Source organism: Saccoglossus kowalevskii, chromosome 22 (genome assembly GCF_978046115.1).
Source record: "Saccoglossus kowalevskii chromosome 22, keSacKowa6.1, whole genome shotgun sequence".
Classification (NCBI taxonomy): Eukaryota; Metazoa; Hemichordata; class Enteropneusta; family Harrimaniidae; genus Saccoglossus; species Saccoglossus kowalevskii.
In genome coordinates this window covers 28,641,872-28,662,830 of record NC_140662.1, presented here as the reverse complement: position 1 = coordinate 28,662,830, position 20,959 = coordinate 28,641,872, and the positions used below count along the sequence as shown (strand labels likewise).

Below are 20,959 nucleotides of genomic sequence, written 5' to 3'. Positions count from 1 at the left end.
CGTCAAAGTGAATATTGTGCTAACAGGCCGAGAGGTACTCTGACAATGTTCATTGTTTTGAAGATATATAATCACGATATATAGGTACGTCAGTTTTACTTGATAGAAAAAAACAATAATCTGTTCTACCCCACCACCCACCCCATTTTATAATATTGAAACCATTACTAACACTAAATAGCCCTCAGTATATGTAAATTGCGTTGGCAATACAAACATTAAAAACTGTGTACAATTCATGTTACCATCATAGTTTAAAGTATGTGTCATTGACAAACGTGTAATGTGCGTAGATATTTACATATATTGACTCTGTGAATACTGACAAAAAAAACACATGGCACGAAATAATAAACTATTAATTCTCGGTTTATATCAGATGTTCGTAAACACCATTTGATTATGGTAAAATATATGATGAATGTGTTGATAACCAACCTATCGATGACCAATTGTTCATGACGATTCATTTCATCGTTTTCTAAATCCCTAATTACTATGATGTTCATAGTTAACCATCGGTCCAATATTCCTTATTGTATTTGAGTTGAGTTCCGTGCAATTGGATATTACTATTTACTAATAATCATGACAAACGACAAAAGCAAAATGAGTTAAAGACATTTAATATAAGTATCATTCAGAATATTAACAGTTACATGCAAACGGTAATATAGATTACGTGAAGCAAGCTGTTTAAAATAATACTACAAGTACGCATGCGCCGAAATACTAACGATTATGTTCATTTCTTTGTTTGATATATCACGTACTGGTCAGTATAGAGCGATTATGGACATGCTGTGGCAAAACCTGAAACGAGATAGTGAGTAAGCCATATTAAAATGTGAAAACGTTTCTACCTGAAATGTATTGCTGAGTGATATAGAATCAGACACACTTTAAGACAACAAATATAATCTTACTGTATTCGCATACATATCCAGCCAAGTTATCACAATTATTATCGTCCCATTTATAACCAACTTTTTTCCTGAAAAATAGAATAAAATTAAAATTAAAATCAAAAACAAATCATAACGTAACTGTTACATCACATGTAGGAAATCTAATTATTAAATAAGAAATATGAATAAATTATAAGAAAATTCTGAAATAGCGCAACATTATATCTAGAGACAATTTAGTGACAAAAATGCGAGATTAAATTTAAGGAAATACACTACATAATGAAAATAGCCGGGTCTATCTATGTATTCGATCATGAAAATTATATTCTGTAATGCTTAATATGATTTCTAAATAGCTTGCTATAACTTCAAGATATAGATAATGATAAATGACATTCACATTAATTTATTGAAACAAACTGGTTACTAATATATTCATTGGATTGAATAAAACAAATGAATTATTACAAGAAACGACAATGTCAAAATATCACCGTAATTATTCTCTGGAATAAGTTGTCGTTGGCGTTCCGCATTATGATAAACAAGTACTTATATATGGTCAAACGAATTACTTATTCAGTTTTTTTAATTCTGTTTAAGATTTATCTCATATTTAATTTTTCACGATTAGCCGTTTGTAATCACTTCAATGCTTACCATAATTGTGCACAGTCTTGTCCTGTTGGGCTGTTTTTCATATTGTTGTTTGGTTGTCTTCTCGCCCAATTACTGTAGTCGCCATTATTCAGCGATGTCCCATCGCTCCAGATAAACGACCCTTCATTTTCACCGTCATTCAAACCAAACCAAAAACCAGTTGAAATACCAGCACCAAGATTATTTTGCTCTATATTTCTCCTCACTTGGGTATCGGTCGTTTCTGTATTCAGCTTGGCTAGCATTCCTCCTCTCGCTTCACAAGTGTCTCTTGCCATAGACCAAGTTACTTTGTCTGTATTGACTTCAAAATAACGTTCACCAACACATAGCTTGTCTTCTAAATACATAATAAACAATACATACATTATTGAATGTGCGCAATATGGTATACAATGTTAGCAAATATTGAAGTGAAAATAGGCTTGGTACACACTTACCTTCACAACAACATGTCTTCTCGTTAGGCATCACTTCATGCAACTGAGAGGCAACAATTAAATTATGAATATGTTAAAAATGAATATTCATGACACAACAATATTTGTATATGCATGGTAATCATATGTTTATAGATACATTATATTCGTGTTTATAGATGACATTTGGTTTATTTGCGGTTCAGTCTTGGCATGAGAATTCCAGTTTGTCATAAACAGTTCAGCCAAGACCAGCCAATATGAATTGCTAGTTATTATTATACAAGTAGTTGTCAAATCAATCAGTTACAGAAACTAATTGCATAAACATTTTTAACAAGCAGCCCAATTAATTGCTATCATACATTACCCTGAACAGCGCCTCCAAATAGTAGCAACCGCACGCAGATTCTTCGATACATATTCCACCTTCATCTAAAACAAGTCCTTCCCCACAAAAACACCCCTCAATACACTGTTCAGTACATGAACCTAATGGATGGGGATCCAAACATGTCGCTGGGCAAAGTGGACCACATGTTGTATAAACCATGCCTTCTACTGGACAATCGATCTCTTTTCAATAGAAAAACAAATAATCGACCAAGCATATTCGTCATTTGTTTTATTTGTATGTATTGAAGGCGAGGAGATATAGTAATAGAAATGTCACTATCACTAGATAGACAATATTTATATGTGCTGCAGGATAAACATGTCATTGTTGACAATTATGGTATAATTGTACTTCGAGCCAGCTTTGTATTACCTTCGCCGAAATAATAGTGCACTGCGTTTGCGATATACCAGTAGACTTAATTTAAACTTTCACAAACAATATATAAACTGTATTGGACAGAGTTTTGTATAATTATGAGTAAAATAAGAAGTCTTGCGATAAATTGTGTCATACATACCACACTGGGTTCCTAATCGCCAGTCCCCGATGTGGATGCCAGCAGCATTACATAGTGATACATAGTCAGCAATTATAGAACATCCCTCAGTGATATCAGGAAGAGAGAACATGACGTCCATCACACAGGATACATGATGGTCAGTTGGGTCAACTGCTCCCATACAGTTAGGTATATTCCCTGAAAAGTTCATAGTTACAATATTAGGAGATTATGTGTAAAAATAGGGATATTCATACCACTGGAAAACAATCTCACGACGCGTGACGTCACGACATTTTAAATATACCTGTGTTGAATAATTCATCGCAAAGCTGGTTTGCCTCTTCTTCTGTCCCACGAGGCAGTACTTCGCTCACGGATCGCTTACCAGCGTTACAATCTGCTCCAGGTATTATCCAGCTGTTTCCAAAGGTGTTAACGTTTCCTGTCTGTTGTGAATACGGAGTAGAAAACTGGATCATTTGCGCATAGTCATTATCGTATTTAATCTGAATAATAATATATACACGAACACAAATACACAAACACGAATTCACCATTCCTACCACACTCACACTCAATTGTGACAATAATGATTTCACCGCAAACCATTCTTACCGTAGTGCCATCGGGCATCTTAAAATCGTCGGCAATATCACCATTAAAGTTACCACAAAGACCGCATAATCTTCCTTGGTGTGCATTCGATACATCAACAAGAAGGCTGTGCTTTCCATCAAAAAATATATTAACTCCATAACCAGTTGTAACAAGCTAAGACAGAAACAAATGTTCATATAAACACAGTACATAATTTTGTTTATGAAGTACACAGAACTTTACCAAGATGATATGGTAATCATAAACAATGTCCTACCAGGTAAATTCCGGATATTGTAATGCTCACGGTGTCAGAAGGGTTGACAGGTGGGGCTACAGTGGCACCGCCGATCTGCAGTTGGTTTCCTTGCATCAACAGTATATCCTGCAAATATGTGTTACATCTTGCATTCAATGTTCAAATAAGTGTCTATTTTTCGATGGCATTATATTTCAATTATTAGCTATTAGAGAAATTGTTACAATACTAAATAGACTATGTTGACATATTGGAGTAGCCGAAGATATTGGAGCAGCAATAAATTATGTTGAAAAGTGGTTCAAGTTGAAAAGCATATCAGGTAGCATCCTATAAATCAATACCAATAATTACGTACCAAGTCATCGACCAACACTCTGACCTGCTTTGTCGTGGTCACGCCACTCGGTGCCCGAGGCCAATCGTGATTCTTCACAATAATTTCTAACGGAAACATTTCAAATGGGCATTTGCTGCTGAGAAATGTGTATTCACATTTTCCTTGGTAGTGGAAGTACTTGTTGTCAAAACTCGTGTAATGCGGGTCGCCGATAGCTTTGCATCTGTCTTTACCTGTGGCGTACACATGAATAATATGAGTCGAGACAAATATGATCACAAACAAAAATGTTTTCATACACACAGTTTTCATCGCAACCTCTTGTTTTGTGACACGGACACATACAATAATGTCATTATTTATTATGTTATTCTTATTACGCACATTCTATGTAAGTAGTAAAAGTTTCAATTCATATATAACATGGCAGAAAGTTGCTATCATACCTGAGCAGTCATCCATGTACTCAGTGCAGCAGTCGCCAAACAATATACACTGAGCGTCACACCAACAGTCTCGTTGGACGAGTTTTTCTCCACAATGGTCTTTACAGAACTCTATATGAAGAGAATATGGCAGTGAATATATTGAACAACAGTGTGCGTATTATGTTAGAGAAAATGTACTAATTTATACAGGCACGTCTGAGTTGAAAAATGACTTACGTTTTGGACAACAGATTGCAACGGGGTTGATTGTTGTGCCGCTAACTTCGTGACAATAGTGGAGAGTTGTACAAACACCTCTGTCTACTGGTGTTCGAACTCGAGGCATCATGCAAAATCCACCGTATGCTGTGTTGTCTGGACATTCCCAATCTATTTGAATAGTAATACGTGCAATGATCAGTGATTTATTTTATTTCGCTGTATTTGTGCCAGGCGACATTACCGAACATTGAAGTCACTGCTTACTCTCTCCTAGCTTTGTTCTTGCTGATTGCATGTGTGCAAACAAGTCCTGCAAACTATATATTGAGTGTTTGGATGGCAAGGCGGTCTGTACTACGATTTATACTGCTGAGTAGTCAGTCGGTTTCGGGAATATATCCCTAAACTTTCCTAGTGAACTCGTTCCCCACTGCACCATCACCAAAGTCGGTTGCTTTAACTATCTACCTACTATATTTCATTCATTTCTCAATGTTATGTCATTGGAAATATCATAATTTCATTTAGAGTGATTCTCAATATGTTTAAATAGTGTGTTTGAACTTATGTATTTACCTATGATTTTGTATACATCCATGCGTTGAGCAGTTCCTAATCCGTATCTGCATCCACTCGATGCGCCAGCGTTATCGTAGTCAGATGTCACGGACGCTGCATGACATTCGCCGTTGTTTTTGAAAACGAAAAAATCTTTGTCTTCAAAATATGCCGCCCTCGCACATCCCTGATGAGTAAAAAAACACGACAATATTCTAGTGTGTAATAACCAGTGGTAATAAACCCAACTATGTATGACCAATCAGACACTAGTAAGATACCTAGTTAGTTAGTTAGTTAGTTAGTTAGTTAGTTAGTTAGTTAGAGTGAGGTATTATATAGGATATTGTATTATATACATATAATGTACTGTTAATTTGGATTGTTTGGTAAATGAAGGTTTTCGCTATAGAAGATCAGTGGATACGTCTATGTGACGGGACGAATTTGACAGCGTCAGTCAAATCAAAATATATATATCATATTAGTTCAGTAGATCAAGTATATCCTACCAACCTATCATCGTAGTCATCATCAGAGCGTAGTCTAGTATCGTTTCAGATTAATTAGTCAACACTGACAATACAAAAACACATTAGTTTGATACACCTATCTAGTCCATACTTACTCTAGCTGCGTCGTCTGGGTCCACATATGGGTTCCCTGTATCCTCCAAAGAAATCACTTCAGTTGTGAACTTAAAGCATCCCATGTGTTCATAATCTACACGAATATTATAGAAATAAAAACATATATATATATGTTCATAGGCTGATCGATAATGAACATGACCGAACAAAGAAATCATATCCTTTCACAAATTCATACCGTTATCAATTAATCGTATTGCCTGATGATGATAAATATATTATATTCAACGTAAAAAATGAATTTTCCGAACATTTTATGCAATTATTGCTAATGACCCCACTGATACAACCCCTCCCCTACTGTCCCCTACACAAGCAAGCAAATAATCACAAAATATTTTAGAATCTTACTTATTTCCAACGGACAATCTACCGTCATACAGGTTCGCGTTTTTGTATCATCTCCTGTGCAGGTCCCTGTACAGGTCCTTGTTTTAGATTGAGTTCCGCCACCACAGGTCACTGAACATTGATCCCAAACACTCCACTGAGACCATTCAGCGAATACAGGGGCTACGGATATATACAATTGTTTTTATAATATATACCAAGCCATGAAGCGGACAGATCAGCATTTATATATCAGCAAAACAGGCTTTGAATAACAATAAATAATAATATGTATTCTACCAAACACTAGCTTAGGTTACTGCGATATACATACCTAGAAAAGCGAATACACAACAAACTCGAAAAATCTCCATAACTGTTTGAAAAAAAAATAAGCAGAAGAAACACTATTTGTCAAACTTTGTAAGGATAAATCACTGTCACCTACATACACGTGCAAGAAAAACAATAACAAAAATTAGTTTTGTGCAATCTCCCATGTTTGTTGTAAGTACGATATGGACTTTCAACAAAACGTACAGAGCCGCATCACTTGGACTTTCCAAATCATCTTTAACACTGAAAGCAGATTACAATCACCGACACACACACATAAATCAAATAAAACCAACAACATATAAAATAGTACAATTTACTTGGGATATAACATATATTGGGATTGCAAAGTGATGTTACAACTATCTGTTATTTGTGAACACTAACATATATCAGATGTGTGCCTATATGTATGTTGTAACGCCATACGCACCACAACTCATCTCAGTCTCGGTGAATTTAGTGAGAGCGTCGCCAGATTTGAAGATTAGGGGAATACTGGGTGAACAAAAGATGAAGCAGTAACAGTAATTGTCTACAACAAGCTCCTTTATATATTGTTGTATGCGCCATTTATTTAAAAATTAACAGCGAAAATCAAATATATAAAATAACTTCAATAGCCACCTCGTAAAATACTGAAAACAAATATAAATGAACGAAAGAAATAGTGCGATAATTCAACATACCTTGCAATCTTGTAAACAGTACCAGGTGTAGAGTTAGGTAAGTGTTCAATGTATTTATACAATGCAAAACCTACGTCATACACGCTATGTCTAAATTCAATTTCCATAGTTCAAAGGGTTATTATTAGGACAAGGTTTGTTTGCAATTGTGTCAGAGTGACTTGGTTGAGAGTGTTGAATTAAGGCCTGCCACCCACGTACTAGAATATTTACATTATCATTAAACCTTAATTACGTTTACTCGATAGATAGCTCTAGTAAAGTAGATGTAACATCTGCTCATTCTATGTTCGTTTTCACTGTTCACCCCCTCCCCAAGGGTTTGCCAAGATTCCAAACTCCGTAGCACGAGTGGAAATTTTAAAAATGTTACAAGTTTTCGCTGAGTTAAAGATTCAAATAAATGATAAAGCGCAAATACATATCTGGGGCAGCCGAATATATTTCAATGGAAACAGTGGCGTTGTAACTTGCTATAATGTTCAACCTTCTTTTGATAATTTAAGAATGTTTCAGAAAATTTCTGTTCCAGCTAGTATCATTAACATAACTGTATTGTTTACATTACAACGTTGCAGTAAAAATGCTAACTTAAAACGTAATAGTTCTGAGTTTCTTTTCATGAATTTGCAATTATTTGTGGTTGCATCTCAACGTGTACTGTGTCTGTGTTAATTCTCATTCTATCTTGTTAATCTGGTACCATCAGCATGTGCCATACTGTTTTATGGCCTGATTATAATAGCAATGTGTAAGTGCTAAATGAGACGATTGTATATTCTCTATAGACAAGGAAAATGTCATGGTTTGTGCTATTTTATCCGCCAGATTGTTCAAAAAAGCGACTTTAAAAACAAAAAATCATCGGACTTGTAACTCCAAAGCCATGGTATAGTAAATCAGTTCAGTCCAATACTTGAGTTAACGAACGGTTGGTTGTTCTTCTCTTGGTAGACAAGTTTATCTACAGGTGACATGATCGTGCTGTGACGGTTGTGTTGAGCATACAGCCATTATTGGGCAATTGTATATTGTGCTTCATCACAATAACTTATACATGGAATTCTAATAAAGTAAAGTATACGTGACAGTATAGTGTACTCAGTATGAATGACATGTCATGTCTTGTCATTTGTACTACACACAGTGTAGTCATGCTCACCCAATTTGACTGACAATGTCAAGTGGCTACAGTATGCACAACGACATGATCTGACCACACACACTACCATTAAATGTCTTATCTTAATTCCTATAATAGTAATGGTGCTATACATCCACAGTATATTTGTTTGTAGGTTAATTACTAAAACACGCGACAACACAGTTGTCTAAATCAATTTATTGAAATTGCTATTGTGCCATATGTGATTGGTAGATGCAATTACAGTCGAACGTGCATGAATTATATATCTTCATATTCTGATATCTAGAGAACAATCAGAATTCAAAACATTATTGTATCAAAACAACGTCAAATAAATACGACATTTTTACCTGATGACACCATTCGGTAAAAAAAGATTTCAGGCTAATTATTTGTTCATTTTGACAAGCGAAAAATCAAGCCTAGTTTGTGAATCCCCAGAACTAACCACATTTTTGATAGACTGTTATATCCACGATTCTGGATGTAAATAACATTGTTCTCTCCTATTGGCTCATTTCAAAATTAGATTAAAATTGTGCATCTCATCTTTAACTATTTTGTGTACATTATGTGTGTAGTCTTGCAGGCCAGAAAACGTGCATGTCATCTGCAGTTCAAACAATGTTCTTATGTCGTGGGGAACTATTGAACTCAAAGTGAGTGGTCTTGTTACACTAATAACCCTAATCAATCTCAAATACCACATTGACAATTTCAATTGTTATTACTTCAGTATTGTATTGTATTGTGTGGTTTTATTAAATTTATAATATTAATGACACACAATCAGTCTCGTACATGTATATTCGACTTTTGGTCAGAACCCTTGATTGTTATACAAATATATCTGTTTAATTTATTTTTTTTAAAGATTCCTCTCATTAATAAATAGCGCCCTCACTCAGCAATATTTAGAATGAGTAGTTGGTCAAAAGTTTGATGAGTCAGGTGCTCAGCTTGGCTAAGCTTGTTGTACATAGATGCAAATGAGTATAGGAACCATTAATGCTGTAGGGTGTACTGGGAGGGGTGGAGGATTTCATGTTTGTAATGACTGGTTGTAATGCGCTATCTCGTTGTTTTCAGGATGCAGCCTGATATTTGTTGCTTTCTTGGTTGTTCAATTATGGCTAAAATTTGTGTGGTGGGTGGAAGATGTGTTTATTGTTTGTTGAGTCATCATTTAGACACCCTGCAGCTTGAAATGGTATGGTTCAAATCCAAATTCGATATGGCTGTGTTGAATATCTGTGCGATATGGCAGTGTCGTCTAAAAACCACGCATCAAAATGATTTCTGTTTATTTATTTACTGTTGTAGATCCTGGAACTAGCCATTGAATATGATGTCGGGAATAAATGATTTTCTGAACAAGCTTTATTAATTATTGCTGGCAATATTCCAGTATGAATTGGTAGCAAACTGTGACACCAAATCTATTCGTTGTATTGCTATGCTTCTAAAATGTTTTTTTTTGTTCAAATGTCCTGAAACAGATTATATATATATATAATATATTTAATAAAACTGGCGAATAACACATAAACAGAATACTAGTACACTTCAGGATTGGATTTGGGATTCGAACGAACGCAAGCAAAATCTCACCTAGCTTTCATTCTCTTAGTTGGTCTATACGAACACTCCCTTAAAAAATATACACGCACCATACTAAACACCCATACAGTGTCAAAGTAGAACTTGTGTCATCTGTCCACAAACACTAAATGTCCTCGTGGTTATCTTGTTTACAAACAATATATTATCTTTAAAAATGTTGATTCGTAAAAGACGGAGGACAAATGGTCATCAAAGCCTCAGTTATCGCAGCTCTCTGATGGTAGACAAAGTTTCTATATCGACTCGGGTTGACAATGTTCTTGTTTCGTATTGAACTATTGAACTCTGCATACATGGTCCTGTTATATGTGTTAATACTAATAACCCTAATCAGACACATGTGCCAAAACTTCACTTACTAATTGTCATTTGATTGAGTGTAGGCACTCTGTATATCGACTGTGGTTTACAATGTCCTTGTTTCATTTTACACTATTGAACCCATCGTACAAACTAATAACACTAATCTACCTCGTATGGAACTTCACTAGTTATTAACTACTATGATATGTTATTGTCTGGATTTATTGAATTGTCTGAAAACGTATTGTTACAATAACGTCGTGCTATAGAGAGTTTAGTAATTGAAAATAATAAGTGAAAATAATAATTGCTTTTCCTTGCTTTGTACCTAGACTTGTTAAGCAGCAACTATCGGGATCCTTTTGACAAATATGGCAATGGACATTAAGTGTGACCCTTAAAATGTCATACATGCAGGTATTCTCTGAGGGTAAAAATTCGTAATCCATGAGAATGCCTCAATTATCCTCCACTCTTCAGAAATTGAAAAGTTCAAATACGTGGCAAAATCTATAATAGTATAATAAAGTCTCGGACTGTGTAACTATATATATGGATGGGTTTTCCATACCTTTTTTTTGTCATTTCAGGCGTTCCAGTTATTGAGATTTACCCATTTCCCCGCCTCTGTTTGGGTGAGCCGCGTGTATTGTGCTCCCAGCCAGTTTTTCTAACTAACACGCCTTGAAAAACTTTTGATCTATCTTTTGATACTCCAGATACCAAAAGTCAAAAAGTCTATCAATAGTGACTGTCAAGGTTAATACATGGGGAAATGCTATTCTGACATTTTTACAGATTAACTGTATTCTGGTCATTGGAGTCTTGTTTTTGAGGCATATTCCATAATGATGTTTGAGGGAGCAGTCAACGCAAATATAGCCCTCTCTTACAAGCCGACTTCGATTGGATGACTCGTTTAGTTCGCGCCATTAAACATGCGGTCTGAGAAGTTATTTCCATAGTATACTTTGTTAAAAAATCTCAGTCAGCAAAAATACAAAAGTGCAGCTGATTTCTACGTAACGCCTATACAGATGTGTGACAATCTCACTGAAATACCGTGCAGTACACGAGCATTTGTCTGCAGTGGATAATATAGGATTTTCATAATTTCTTAGTTCTGTCGTTGGTGCTGTGTTTTATCATGTATGACTCAACGAGTGATTTTATTCCACAGCGCCCTCATACTATAGTATCTCTTCATCAGATATACCACACATGATGCATGGTGGAAAATTATCTAGTTGCAAATGGGGACACCACATTTCACTATATGAATTTGGACATGTCGACATTGAGTTTCAAGACACATACCAACTTGTTTGTATCTAGTATGTTATTTATATTTGCTTGCAATGTAATATCAGCCCACATATATGTATCTCTTTGATTTGAGTGATTGAGTGTGTATACGTGCATCAGTCGATGTGCGTTTGTTCATTTGGACATGAAACCATTTACAGTCATTTGCATATCAATTTAATATGATATTATTCTTACTTCCGCTTCAAGAGAAACCATCAAAAGAAACATTTAATGGGTGGTGTTCACTATTTTCGAAACATGACATCATTTCATTTATACCACGGGGTCCATATATCTTTTTTCTACTGATTGTGCCATGTAGTGTACTGTACTTTTGTCGATTGTTTTGTGTGAATAAAGTTCGGCAATGGAGCATTGTGATTGGTCGAGAAGCACTAGGTGGTTTATAAGTGTTTTGTATATATTGCATATTGTTTTGTAGATTGTAAATTTCCCTATAGACTTTTGTACAAAGATCAACAATTGAGTAAGTCATTACTACTTAACTAGAATGTCTAACATAGTTTGTCTGCAAATACTATTACATTCAATACTTTTATTTAATTATTATTTATTTCTTACTTTATTTATATAACTGTATTATCTCTTTGTAAAAATTACATCTTTTATATTAACTTCAACATATTGCCTTTAAATATCATTATTATTAGCTGCACGTTTTCTATTGAAATTAAATAAGTAGAGGAATCACTGCAGGACACAGGAGTGTTGTGAGGACGTGGCTCATGTCACGTGATGTCAGTTTCTTATACAATGATTACTTTAATCAAATTCTGCATTCAACAAATCATTGTCAAAATTTCACAATATATTGAACCATGCCTGCTTTACGACTTCACTGCTTAAAATAATTCCATCTTCCGAACAACACACAGACACTCTTGGATCAACTGTCCTGAACAACCATTAATGAGTCAATGTGAAGCTACTTACAATAATGGACCCAAGGCCACTAAATATCACTAAACAGATTTTAACAGTAAAAATTCTTAAAGAATTAAAAGAGTTAAATTCACTTTTTACTATTTTATAAACTTATATTTTGATAATGTACTGATATGTTCAATATACAATAACATTATTGTTTGTAATAATAATAATAATTGTGTTATATGATGAGTGTCGATTAAGATATTGACAAGTCACTCAGTTCTATATCGCCAATATATCGTTTTATTAACTCTTTACTGTTCTCAACTTATTCACATGAATCACATTAAATCAGTCATGTGGTCCTTAATCACAGTTCCCATTGGCAATCACAATCACGTGAAACTGTGAAGCAAAATAAAACAATAACAATCTTAAGTGCACAAATACAATAACATATTATTCTGAATAGGATAGTGCGGTAACACGCCATCAACAGCTAATACAAGTGCGAACGAATTGGGGTCATAGGTCAGACCAACACAACACGACCATTTTATACCACTCGGGTTCACGATCAGAAAACTCTCGATTTCTCTTGCAAAAGACTTCAAAATTACACAAAATCATATCGACTGAAATCGGTGTATGTTCAAAAAACTATAAAATCATACCTCGTTTCCGGGTCACAGCTAATAGTCATGAAAAACTAGAGAAAGTGGACGCACATTACAACTGCGTCATAACTATTTAATCTTCGCTGGAGACCTTCAACCCCAGAGGGCGCTATGCACCAGAAGGTAAAACAGCACTTAAACAGCGCCAAAGCGCAAAACGAATAGACATCACTCCGCAGGAGTTACAATAATAATAATAATAATAATCTTTATTGCATAATCATATTATTTGGATATTGACTCAGAAAAAGAAAATTACAATAAAGATGAAATGTCTGCAATTTGTGCATGCATGTATACGATTTTAATTTCACCTAGTAGACTCTAGAACCTATACGTGGGAGGTAACTGGTGAATTTGAGCTATACGTGAGAGATACCCAACAGATCTTGGGATCTATACGTGGGAGGTAACTGGTGAATTTGAGTTATACGTGAGAGATACCCAACAGATCTTGGGATCTATACGTGGGAGGTAACTGGTGAATTTGAGTTATACGTGAGAGATACCCAACAGATCTTGGAACCTATACGTGGGAAGTAACTGGTGAATTTGAGTTATACGTGAGAGATACCCAACAGATCTTGGGATCTATACGTGGGAGGTAACTGGTGAATTTGAGTTATACGTGAGAGATACCCAACAGATCTTGGGATCTATACGTCATACCTCGTTTCCGGGTCACAGCTAATAGTCATGAAAAACTAGAGAAAGTGGACGCACATTACAACTGCGTCATAACTATTTAATCTTCGCTGGAGACCTTCAACCCCAGAGGGCGCTATGCACCAGAAGGTAAAACAGCGCCAAAGCGCAAAACGAATAGACATCACTCCACAGGAGTTACATGGCTCCCCTAAATTGGTAACAATTTACCATTTATCCAATGATATCTAATTAAATATAACTATGGCTTCTCGACTGGGATTTCCCCTTTTAGTAACAATATTAACTTGTGTACAGGTCTATCGTACACAGAACCTTTAGCAATCAGCCTAACTCTTCGAACAAGTCCGTCTTGTCCCACGAACGTCTCAATTACTCTGGCCATTGGCCATTGATATCTTGGTAAACTCTCATCTAACATCAGGACGATATCACCTTCTTGTAGGTTTGGTTGGGACTTCATCCATTTAGATCTCTGTTGTAGGGTTGGTAGAAATTCGACTCTCCATCGTCTCCGGAACTCATTAGATAGATACTGGACACATCTCCAACGCTGTCTACAGAAAAGATCTGCTTTCTGGAAAACTCCAGGGGGAGGTGAAACAACCTTCGATTTCAGCGTTAGTATCTGACTAGGAGAAAGGGGTTGTAGAGAACTTGTCTTGGTCATATCGTCATAACTGAGGGGACGGCTATTCACAATAGCCTCGGCTTCTACCATTAATGTTCTCAACAACTCATCATCCAATTGATGACCATGAACAGATAGAAGTGCGGATAATGCATTCCGAGCTGACCGAATCATCCTTTCCCACACTCCTCCCATGTGACTCGAATGTGGGGAATTCATTTTGAAGGCTATCCAGTCACAGTTGTCCTATAACAACTCTCGACTGATCTTACTGTCATCCATCTCTCCTAACGCTGCAGCCAGGGCACCTTTAGCTCCAACAAAATTGGTGCCTTGATCACTTCTGAGTTGACGCACTGGACCTCGGCGACCAACAAAACGACGAAGTGCGTTCAAAAAGGAATCAGTACTAAGAGAATTTGCTACCTCTATATGAACTGCTCGTGAATTTAAACAAGTGAACAATACTCCATAACGTTTCAACTCACGTCTACCATCTTTAACAAAGAATGGGCCAAAGCAATCAACAGCACTATATGTAAAGGGGGCGACAGTCTCTAGCCTATCAACTGGTAAGTCAGACATTTTCTGACCCGACAACAACCCACGCAACTTTCTACAAGTTACACATTTCCAAACAACACTTCCTACGCTTGCCCTAGACGCTACTATCCAATAACCATAAGCTCGTATCTCATTAAGCGTCATTCCAGTGCCTGAATGACCGATTTTCTCATGGTAATGTAATATTAAGACCTTTGTAACATGCCCCTTCTTAGGAAGTAGAATAGGGTGGGCAACATCCTTTGGAAGGTTAGCTCTACGAATCCTTCCTCCTACACGTATAATTCCCTCCTCCTAGATAGGGATCTAGTCGGAATAATGAGCTTGTCTTCTTCACAGTTGGTACTGATCTAGAATTCTCCCTGGCAGGACTTGTAATTCTTGAACTCTGTCTCAACGTCTGTAACTCATCGGCAAAGTCTCTGCTCTGTACCATTTTGATAATCAGCTTTTCAGCCTGTTGCATCTCATCCACATTTACGGGAATGTAGTTTTGTTTAATCGTTGCTGAATTCATCAAGTGTACTTTCGGTTTTAAAATCTTGTGGTCTATTAACCTCTGTTTAAATCTTAAACAAACTGCTATGGCTCTCTTTAATCGATGCCAGTCAGAAAAGTACTCTACTCTACTCAGCATATCTTCATATTCATCTGGTATGGTGCTTGTATGCAGAACTGATACCGTCTTCTTAATCTCTGGGTCTGCATTATCAAGCATAAATGGCTCTGTCTTCGATGTAGAGCTCTGAGATTCTACTGTGGATAGAAGTACTGGACCTTTCCACCAGATAGAATTATGGATTAAATCATCTGCACTGGAACCTCTTGAAGCAATATCCGCTGGGTTCTTCTTTGATTCAATATATCTCCACTGACTTGGCTGTGTATGATCTTGAATTTTCTGTACCCTATTGGCTACAAATATGTGAAAGCGGGTAGACTTATTTGCAATGTACCCTAATACAACCTTGCTGTATGACCAAAAGAAATGAGAAATACCATCATACTTCAGTTCCTTATTCAAGAACTCACTCACCAACACAGAAGTGACTGCTGCTGTAAGCTCTAACCTTGGTATGGTGATTGGTTTCACAGGAACTACTCGAGACTTGGCCATCACTAAAGAACAAGAAACATTACCCAGATTATCTTGTAGCCTCAGGTAACTGCACTGACCATAGCCGAGAAGACTAGCATCAGAAAAATGATGCATCTCAACTGTACTAAGCTCAACAATATCATCACCTTTGTAACACCTAGGCACCTTGAGACAAGCCAAAAGAGACAACTCATGCCTCCACCTTTCCCATTGCGATCTTGTATCTTCTGGGACTGGATCATCCCAATCCATTCCATCCTTGGTTAATCTTTGCAAAATCCTTTTCCCCATAAGCAAAACTGGAGAGACCAAACCAAGGGGATCAAAAATCGAGCTAACAGTAAACAATATACCCCTGCGGGTGAAGGGTTTATCCTTTATCTCGATTCGAAACTGAAAAGTATCAGACTCTAAACACCAATACACACCAAGTGCTCTTTCCACTGGAAGATTATCATGACAAATATCAAAGCTCTGAATATCCTTGGCTCTCAGATCAACAGGGATATTCTCGACAACTCGTTTATCATTACTAGCAAATTTGTGGAGCTTAAATCCTCCCTTGGCACACAACTGTGAGCAACTTTCGATCAGATTGATAGCTTGGGTGGGATCAGGAACTGACTTGAGTCCATCATCCATGTAAAAGTCATTCCTCACAAAATCTGCTGCTTCTAGATTAGATTCATCACCATTAACATCTGCAGTAGTTTTCAATGCAAAGTTTGCACATGCTGGGGATGATGTCGCACCGAACAAGTGAACAGTCATTCTGTATTCTGAAGGTTCTTGGGTTAGGTCACCATCTTTCCACCAAAGAAACCCCAAATAATTGCGATCCTTAATATCAACACCGACCTGCATGAACATGGCTTCAATGTCACATATAATTGCCACAGGTTCCTTTCGGAAACGGCACAGAACACCAGTCAGGTTATTTAAGAGGTCTGGGCCCTGAAGTAGGTGATGATTAAGCAATTGTCCTTGATATTCAACACTACAATCGAACACAACTCGGACCTTCCCTGGCTTGTTGGGATTGTAAACACCATGGTGGGGGATGTACCATTTCAAATCGTTATCATGTTCTTTATCATGAGGGGCTGCTTCAGCATAACCACTATCTATAATATTACTCATGAATTCAACATAGTCTGTCTTCAACTGGTCATCCTTTAGTAACCTGTACTTCAGCCTTTGTAAACGTTTCTCTGCTTGAGCTCTGTTATTAGGGAGACTGATTTCAGGTTCTCTGAATGGGAGGGGCATTTCAAAATGGCCATCTTCTCTTTGGTGAATTCCATCTGTAACAATTTGTAGGAATTGTCTATCCTCCAGAGATATCTTATCTTCAGACTTCCTTTTGTTGAAATCTTGCTCAAACATTTTATTGACCTGTAAGGGGCTAATCTCCTTGACTTGGGTTCGGTAGGTGAAGTGACATCTTTTACCTTCAGTATTTATCACTTGACAGTAGCTACTCAGATCATAATCTGGACTATTCATTACACCAATGACGCCCCAGCCAAGATCGGTTCTAACTGCATAGGGATCGTCATCATCGCCAGGTATGACCTCCCTGGGTTTCAAAGCACGAGGACAATTCATACCAATCAGAAGACCAATCTCAATATCCTTTCTGAAAGGAGGTAAATACTTGGAAACTTGCATAAGATGTGGCCATCTGCTGACTGTATCAGGCCTTGCAATTTGGCTGTGACTGGCAGGTATACATTCTCGAGAGAAGACTGCTGGTAAGGCAATATTTATGGAACGGTCCATATTCATAACAACTAGTCCATCTATCTTGTTACACTCAATTACCTTTTCGGCCAGCATCGTTGATAACTTTATTTGAATGTTTGGACCATTTACGCCTATCTTCTCCATCATAGATTCTGTAATAAAACAAGAGTCAGACTGAGGATCCAACAGAGCATAAACAGTGGCTTGTTGGTTAGGTACGCTCTTATGGTGCAGGAAAACAGGAATTATAAGAGAATGGGAACATGGTAAAGAGGAATCCCTCTGGTGATCTATCTCGACTCTGTGTGAAGTGGCACATTCCAACCTAGGACTCGTATCAACAGAGACATCTTCATTATTTATTGGATCTCTGATGGCATTATAAGAGTAGTCATGTAGAAGGGTTGGGTGTAATCGCTTGCAGATATCACACATTTTCTTATTTCGGCAATCACATCTTCTGTGTCCCCATTTAAAACAGGCTAAACATAAACCATGTTTTATCACTGTGGCATATCTATCCTTCAATGTCATTCTTTGAAATTGCTTACAGTACACCAAATCATGTGTTTCTTTACACAATACACATCGTTTCAGGTTACCAGTGAAGCCAGTCTGAGTGGCTGAGTCTCCTTGAGTATTCTTTGTTTCTCCTGTTGCTGTTGCCAAACTCTTAGTTGCTGTCCATTTCTTACCACTTCTCGTCTTTGTCTCTGTCTTGCTGTCATCATAATTCACATTCAAAGGACTGCAAGCTATACGTGCTTCTTTGCTGATAAAACTACAAAGCTGAGAGAAGGAAGGATATGACTGGTTTAGGGGATCGGTCAAACAGCCATCAACAATTCTTAACCACTTTTCACCTATTGACTTTGGTAGCTTTCGAAGTATTTTTCTATGCTCTTCGGGATCATTCAGAACCACAAGGTAGTTAACTGTATTCATTGCAGACTGACAATGCTGAAGAAAATCAGAAAATCGCCTTAACTCAATACTGTTACCATACTTGATGTATGGCCAGTCATTTATTTTCTTTCTGTAGGTGTCAGCGACCATCAGTGGATTACCATAGCGCTCAGCTAGGATTTGTTTTGCCTTAATGTAGGCCTCAGTAGGGTCTAAAGTCAGTAGACCTTGTACTGCTGTTTTAGCCTCACCACTTGTATACTTTCTGAGGTAATACAACCTATCTGTGGCCAACGGTTTCCTATCTTCAATCAGGATCTCAAAGGATCGTATCCACGCTGGGTAATCATATATGTTGCCACTAAAAACTTTTGGTTCCTTCCTAGGAAGATCATCTTGTCTACTAGCTAACAAATCAGCAAGTTTTGATAAAACATCAACTTCAACCTTACCATTTCCATGATTAGAGGATGCAAGTGGTTGTTGACATGATGATTTATTTGGAGTTAATAAGGTGTTGAACTCACGCTGTGGCTGGGTGTATATACACTCGTGTTTAACAGCATTAATATCAGTGAGAACATCATTAAGAGGGGTGCTTACATTTGTTTTAATGTCAGGTTTAAACTTGACCTCTGACCCATATTCATACTGTTCAAAGTCGTCTATGACCTTTGCTCTCGCATCACTTACAGCTATTTCTGCCTTTAATCTTAACTCTTCTTCTAGCCGCTTTAACTCCAATCGAGATAATTCAGTTTCATTTGCCAATCTTTGTTTTTCTATATCTAACTTGTGTCTTTCTTGTGATGCCGCCATTCTTGTGGCTAACTCAGCTTTACGTTGTTCTTCTTTTAGTCTCATTAGACTGGTGTTAGACTGCAAGGATGAGAGACTACCACACCTGCTTGTCTGAGAAAGCGAGTCACACTTTTCATCATCCTCTGTGAAGGAACTAACTTCTTCAAATGCGGCCAGGTCTTCTTGTACAGCAGTTTTAAACATCTCCATATTTTGTCTTTGCTCAGAAAATAATTGATCATGTTGAGGCAATTCACTCTCACTTAACAACTCTCTGTATTTCTGTTCAGAGAGACTGAACCGTTCTGAGAGTAGTAACCACTTCCTATAATGCCTATGTACCAACCTGGCATTCTCTTTAGCATTCAGCATCCTATAAATTTCATCCATCTTAAGGTGTAGCTGGTTATAAGATGTCTCGTATAATTTCTGTTTCTGTTGGGATTCATACTGGAAGCCCTTCTCTGTCATCCTTACGGGCCTACCAAATCTACTCACATATTGCGTGTCTTTTCCACTTGCCATGACTTTCAATAGTCCAACGGGCGAGTTTTACTGTGTTATATGATGAGTGTCGATTAAGATATTGACAAGTCACTCAGTTCTATATCGCCAATATATCGTTTTATTAACTCTTTACTGTTCTCAACTTATTCACATGAATCACATTAAATCCGCCATGTGGTCCTTAATCACAGTTCCCATTGGCAATCACAATCACGTAAAACTGTGAAGCAAAATAAAACAATAACAATCTTAAGTACACAAATACAATAACATATTATTCTGAATAGGATAGTGCGGTAAAACGCCATCAACAGCTAATACAAGTGCGAACGAATTGGGGTCATAGGTCAGACCAACACAACACGACCATTTTATACCACTCGGGTTCACGATCAGAAAACTCTCCATTTCTCTTGCAAAAGACTTCAAAATTACACAAAATCATATCGACTGAAATCGGTGTATGTTCAAAAAACTATAAAATCATACCTCGTTTCCGGGTCACAGCTAATAGTCATGAAAAACTAGAGAAAGTGGACGCACATTACAACTGCGTCATAACTATTTAATCTTCGCTGGAGACCTTCAACCCCAGAGGGCGCTATGCACCAGAAGGTAAAACAGCACTTAAACAGCGCCAAAGCGCAAAACGAATAGACATCACTCCGCAGGAGTTACAATAATAATAATCTTTATTGCATAATCATATTATTTGGATATTGACTCAGAAAAAGAAAATTACAATAAAGATGAAATGTCTGCAATTTGTGCATGCATGTATACGATTTT

At 37.0% G+C, this 20,959-nt stretch overlaps 4 protein-coding genes and 1 long non-coding RNA gene across 5 annotated transcripts; all 5 read right to left on the bottom strand.

Annotated features, from left to right (window-relative positions):
- Nucleotides 1-626: 626 nt before the first annotated feature.
- Nucleotides 627-7,408, bottom strand: LOC102802715 (von Willebrand factor-like). The gene is made up of 18 exons (XM_085495872.1): nucleotides 7,302-7,408; nucleotides 7,046-7,110; nucleotides 6,611-6,652; nucleotides 6,298-6,459; nucleotides 5,925-6,019; nucleotides 5,315-5,483; nucleotides 4,754-4,906; nucleotides 4,535-4,645; nucleotides 4,107-4,321; nucleotides 3,767-3,874; nucleotides 3,508-3,663; nucleotides 3,197-3,338; nucleotides 2,908-3,087; nucleotides 2,361-2,566; nucleotides 2,012-2,054; nucleotides 1,572-1,911; nucleotides 927-994; nucleotides 627-813 (listed from the first exon to the last, which is right to left on the bottom strand). The coding sequence occupies exons 1-18, from the start codon at nucleotides 7,406-7,408 to the stop codon at nucleotides 791-793; spliced, it is 2,385 nt and encodes a 794-aa protein (XP_085351998.1). The 3' UTR covers nucleotides 627-790.
- A 5,445-nt stretch (nucleotides 7,409-12,853) lies between these two features.
- LOC146729487 (uncharacterized) lies at nucleotides 12,854-13,397 on the bottom strand. The gene is made up of 2 exons (XR_014928187.1): nucleotides 13,248-13,397; nucleotides 12,854-12,978 (listed from the first exon to the last, which is right to left on the bottom strand). It is a non-coding gene; the product is annotated as an uncharacterized LOC146729487 (long non-coding RNA).
- A 760-nt stretch (nucleotides 13,398-14,157) lies between these two features.
- LOC146729486 (uncharacterized) lies at nucleotides 14,158-14,766 on the bottom strand. The gene has a single exon (XM_085495870.1). The coding sequence runs from the start codon at nucleotides 14,764-14,766 to the stop codon at nucleotides 14,158-14,160; it is 609 nt and encodes a 202-aa protein (XP_085351996.1).
- Nucleotides 14,767-14,793: 27 nt separating this feature from the next.
- Nucleotides 14,794-15,255, bottom strand: LOC146729485 (uncharacterized). Its single transcript, XM_085495869.1, has one exon. The coding sequence runs from the start codon at nucleotides 15,253-15,255 to the stop codon at nucleotides 14,794-14,796; it is 462 nt and encodes a 153-aa protein (XP_085351995.1).
- A 112-nt stretch (nucleotides 15,256-15,367) lies between these two features.
- Nucleotides 15,368-20,134, bottom strand: LOC146729484 (uncharacterized). Its single transcript, XM_085495868.1, has one exon. The coding sequence runs from the start codon at nucleotides 20,132-20,134 to the stop codon at nucleotides 15,368-15,370; it is 4,767 nt and encodes a 1,588-aa protein (XP_085351994.1).
- Nucleotides 20,135-20,959: the final 825 nt, after the last annotated feature.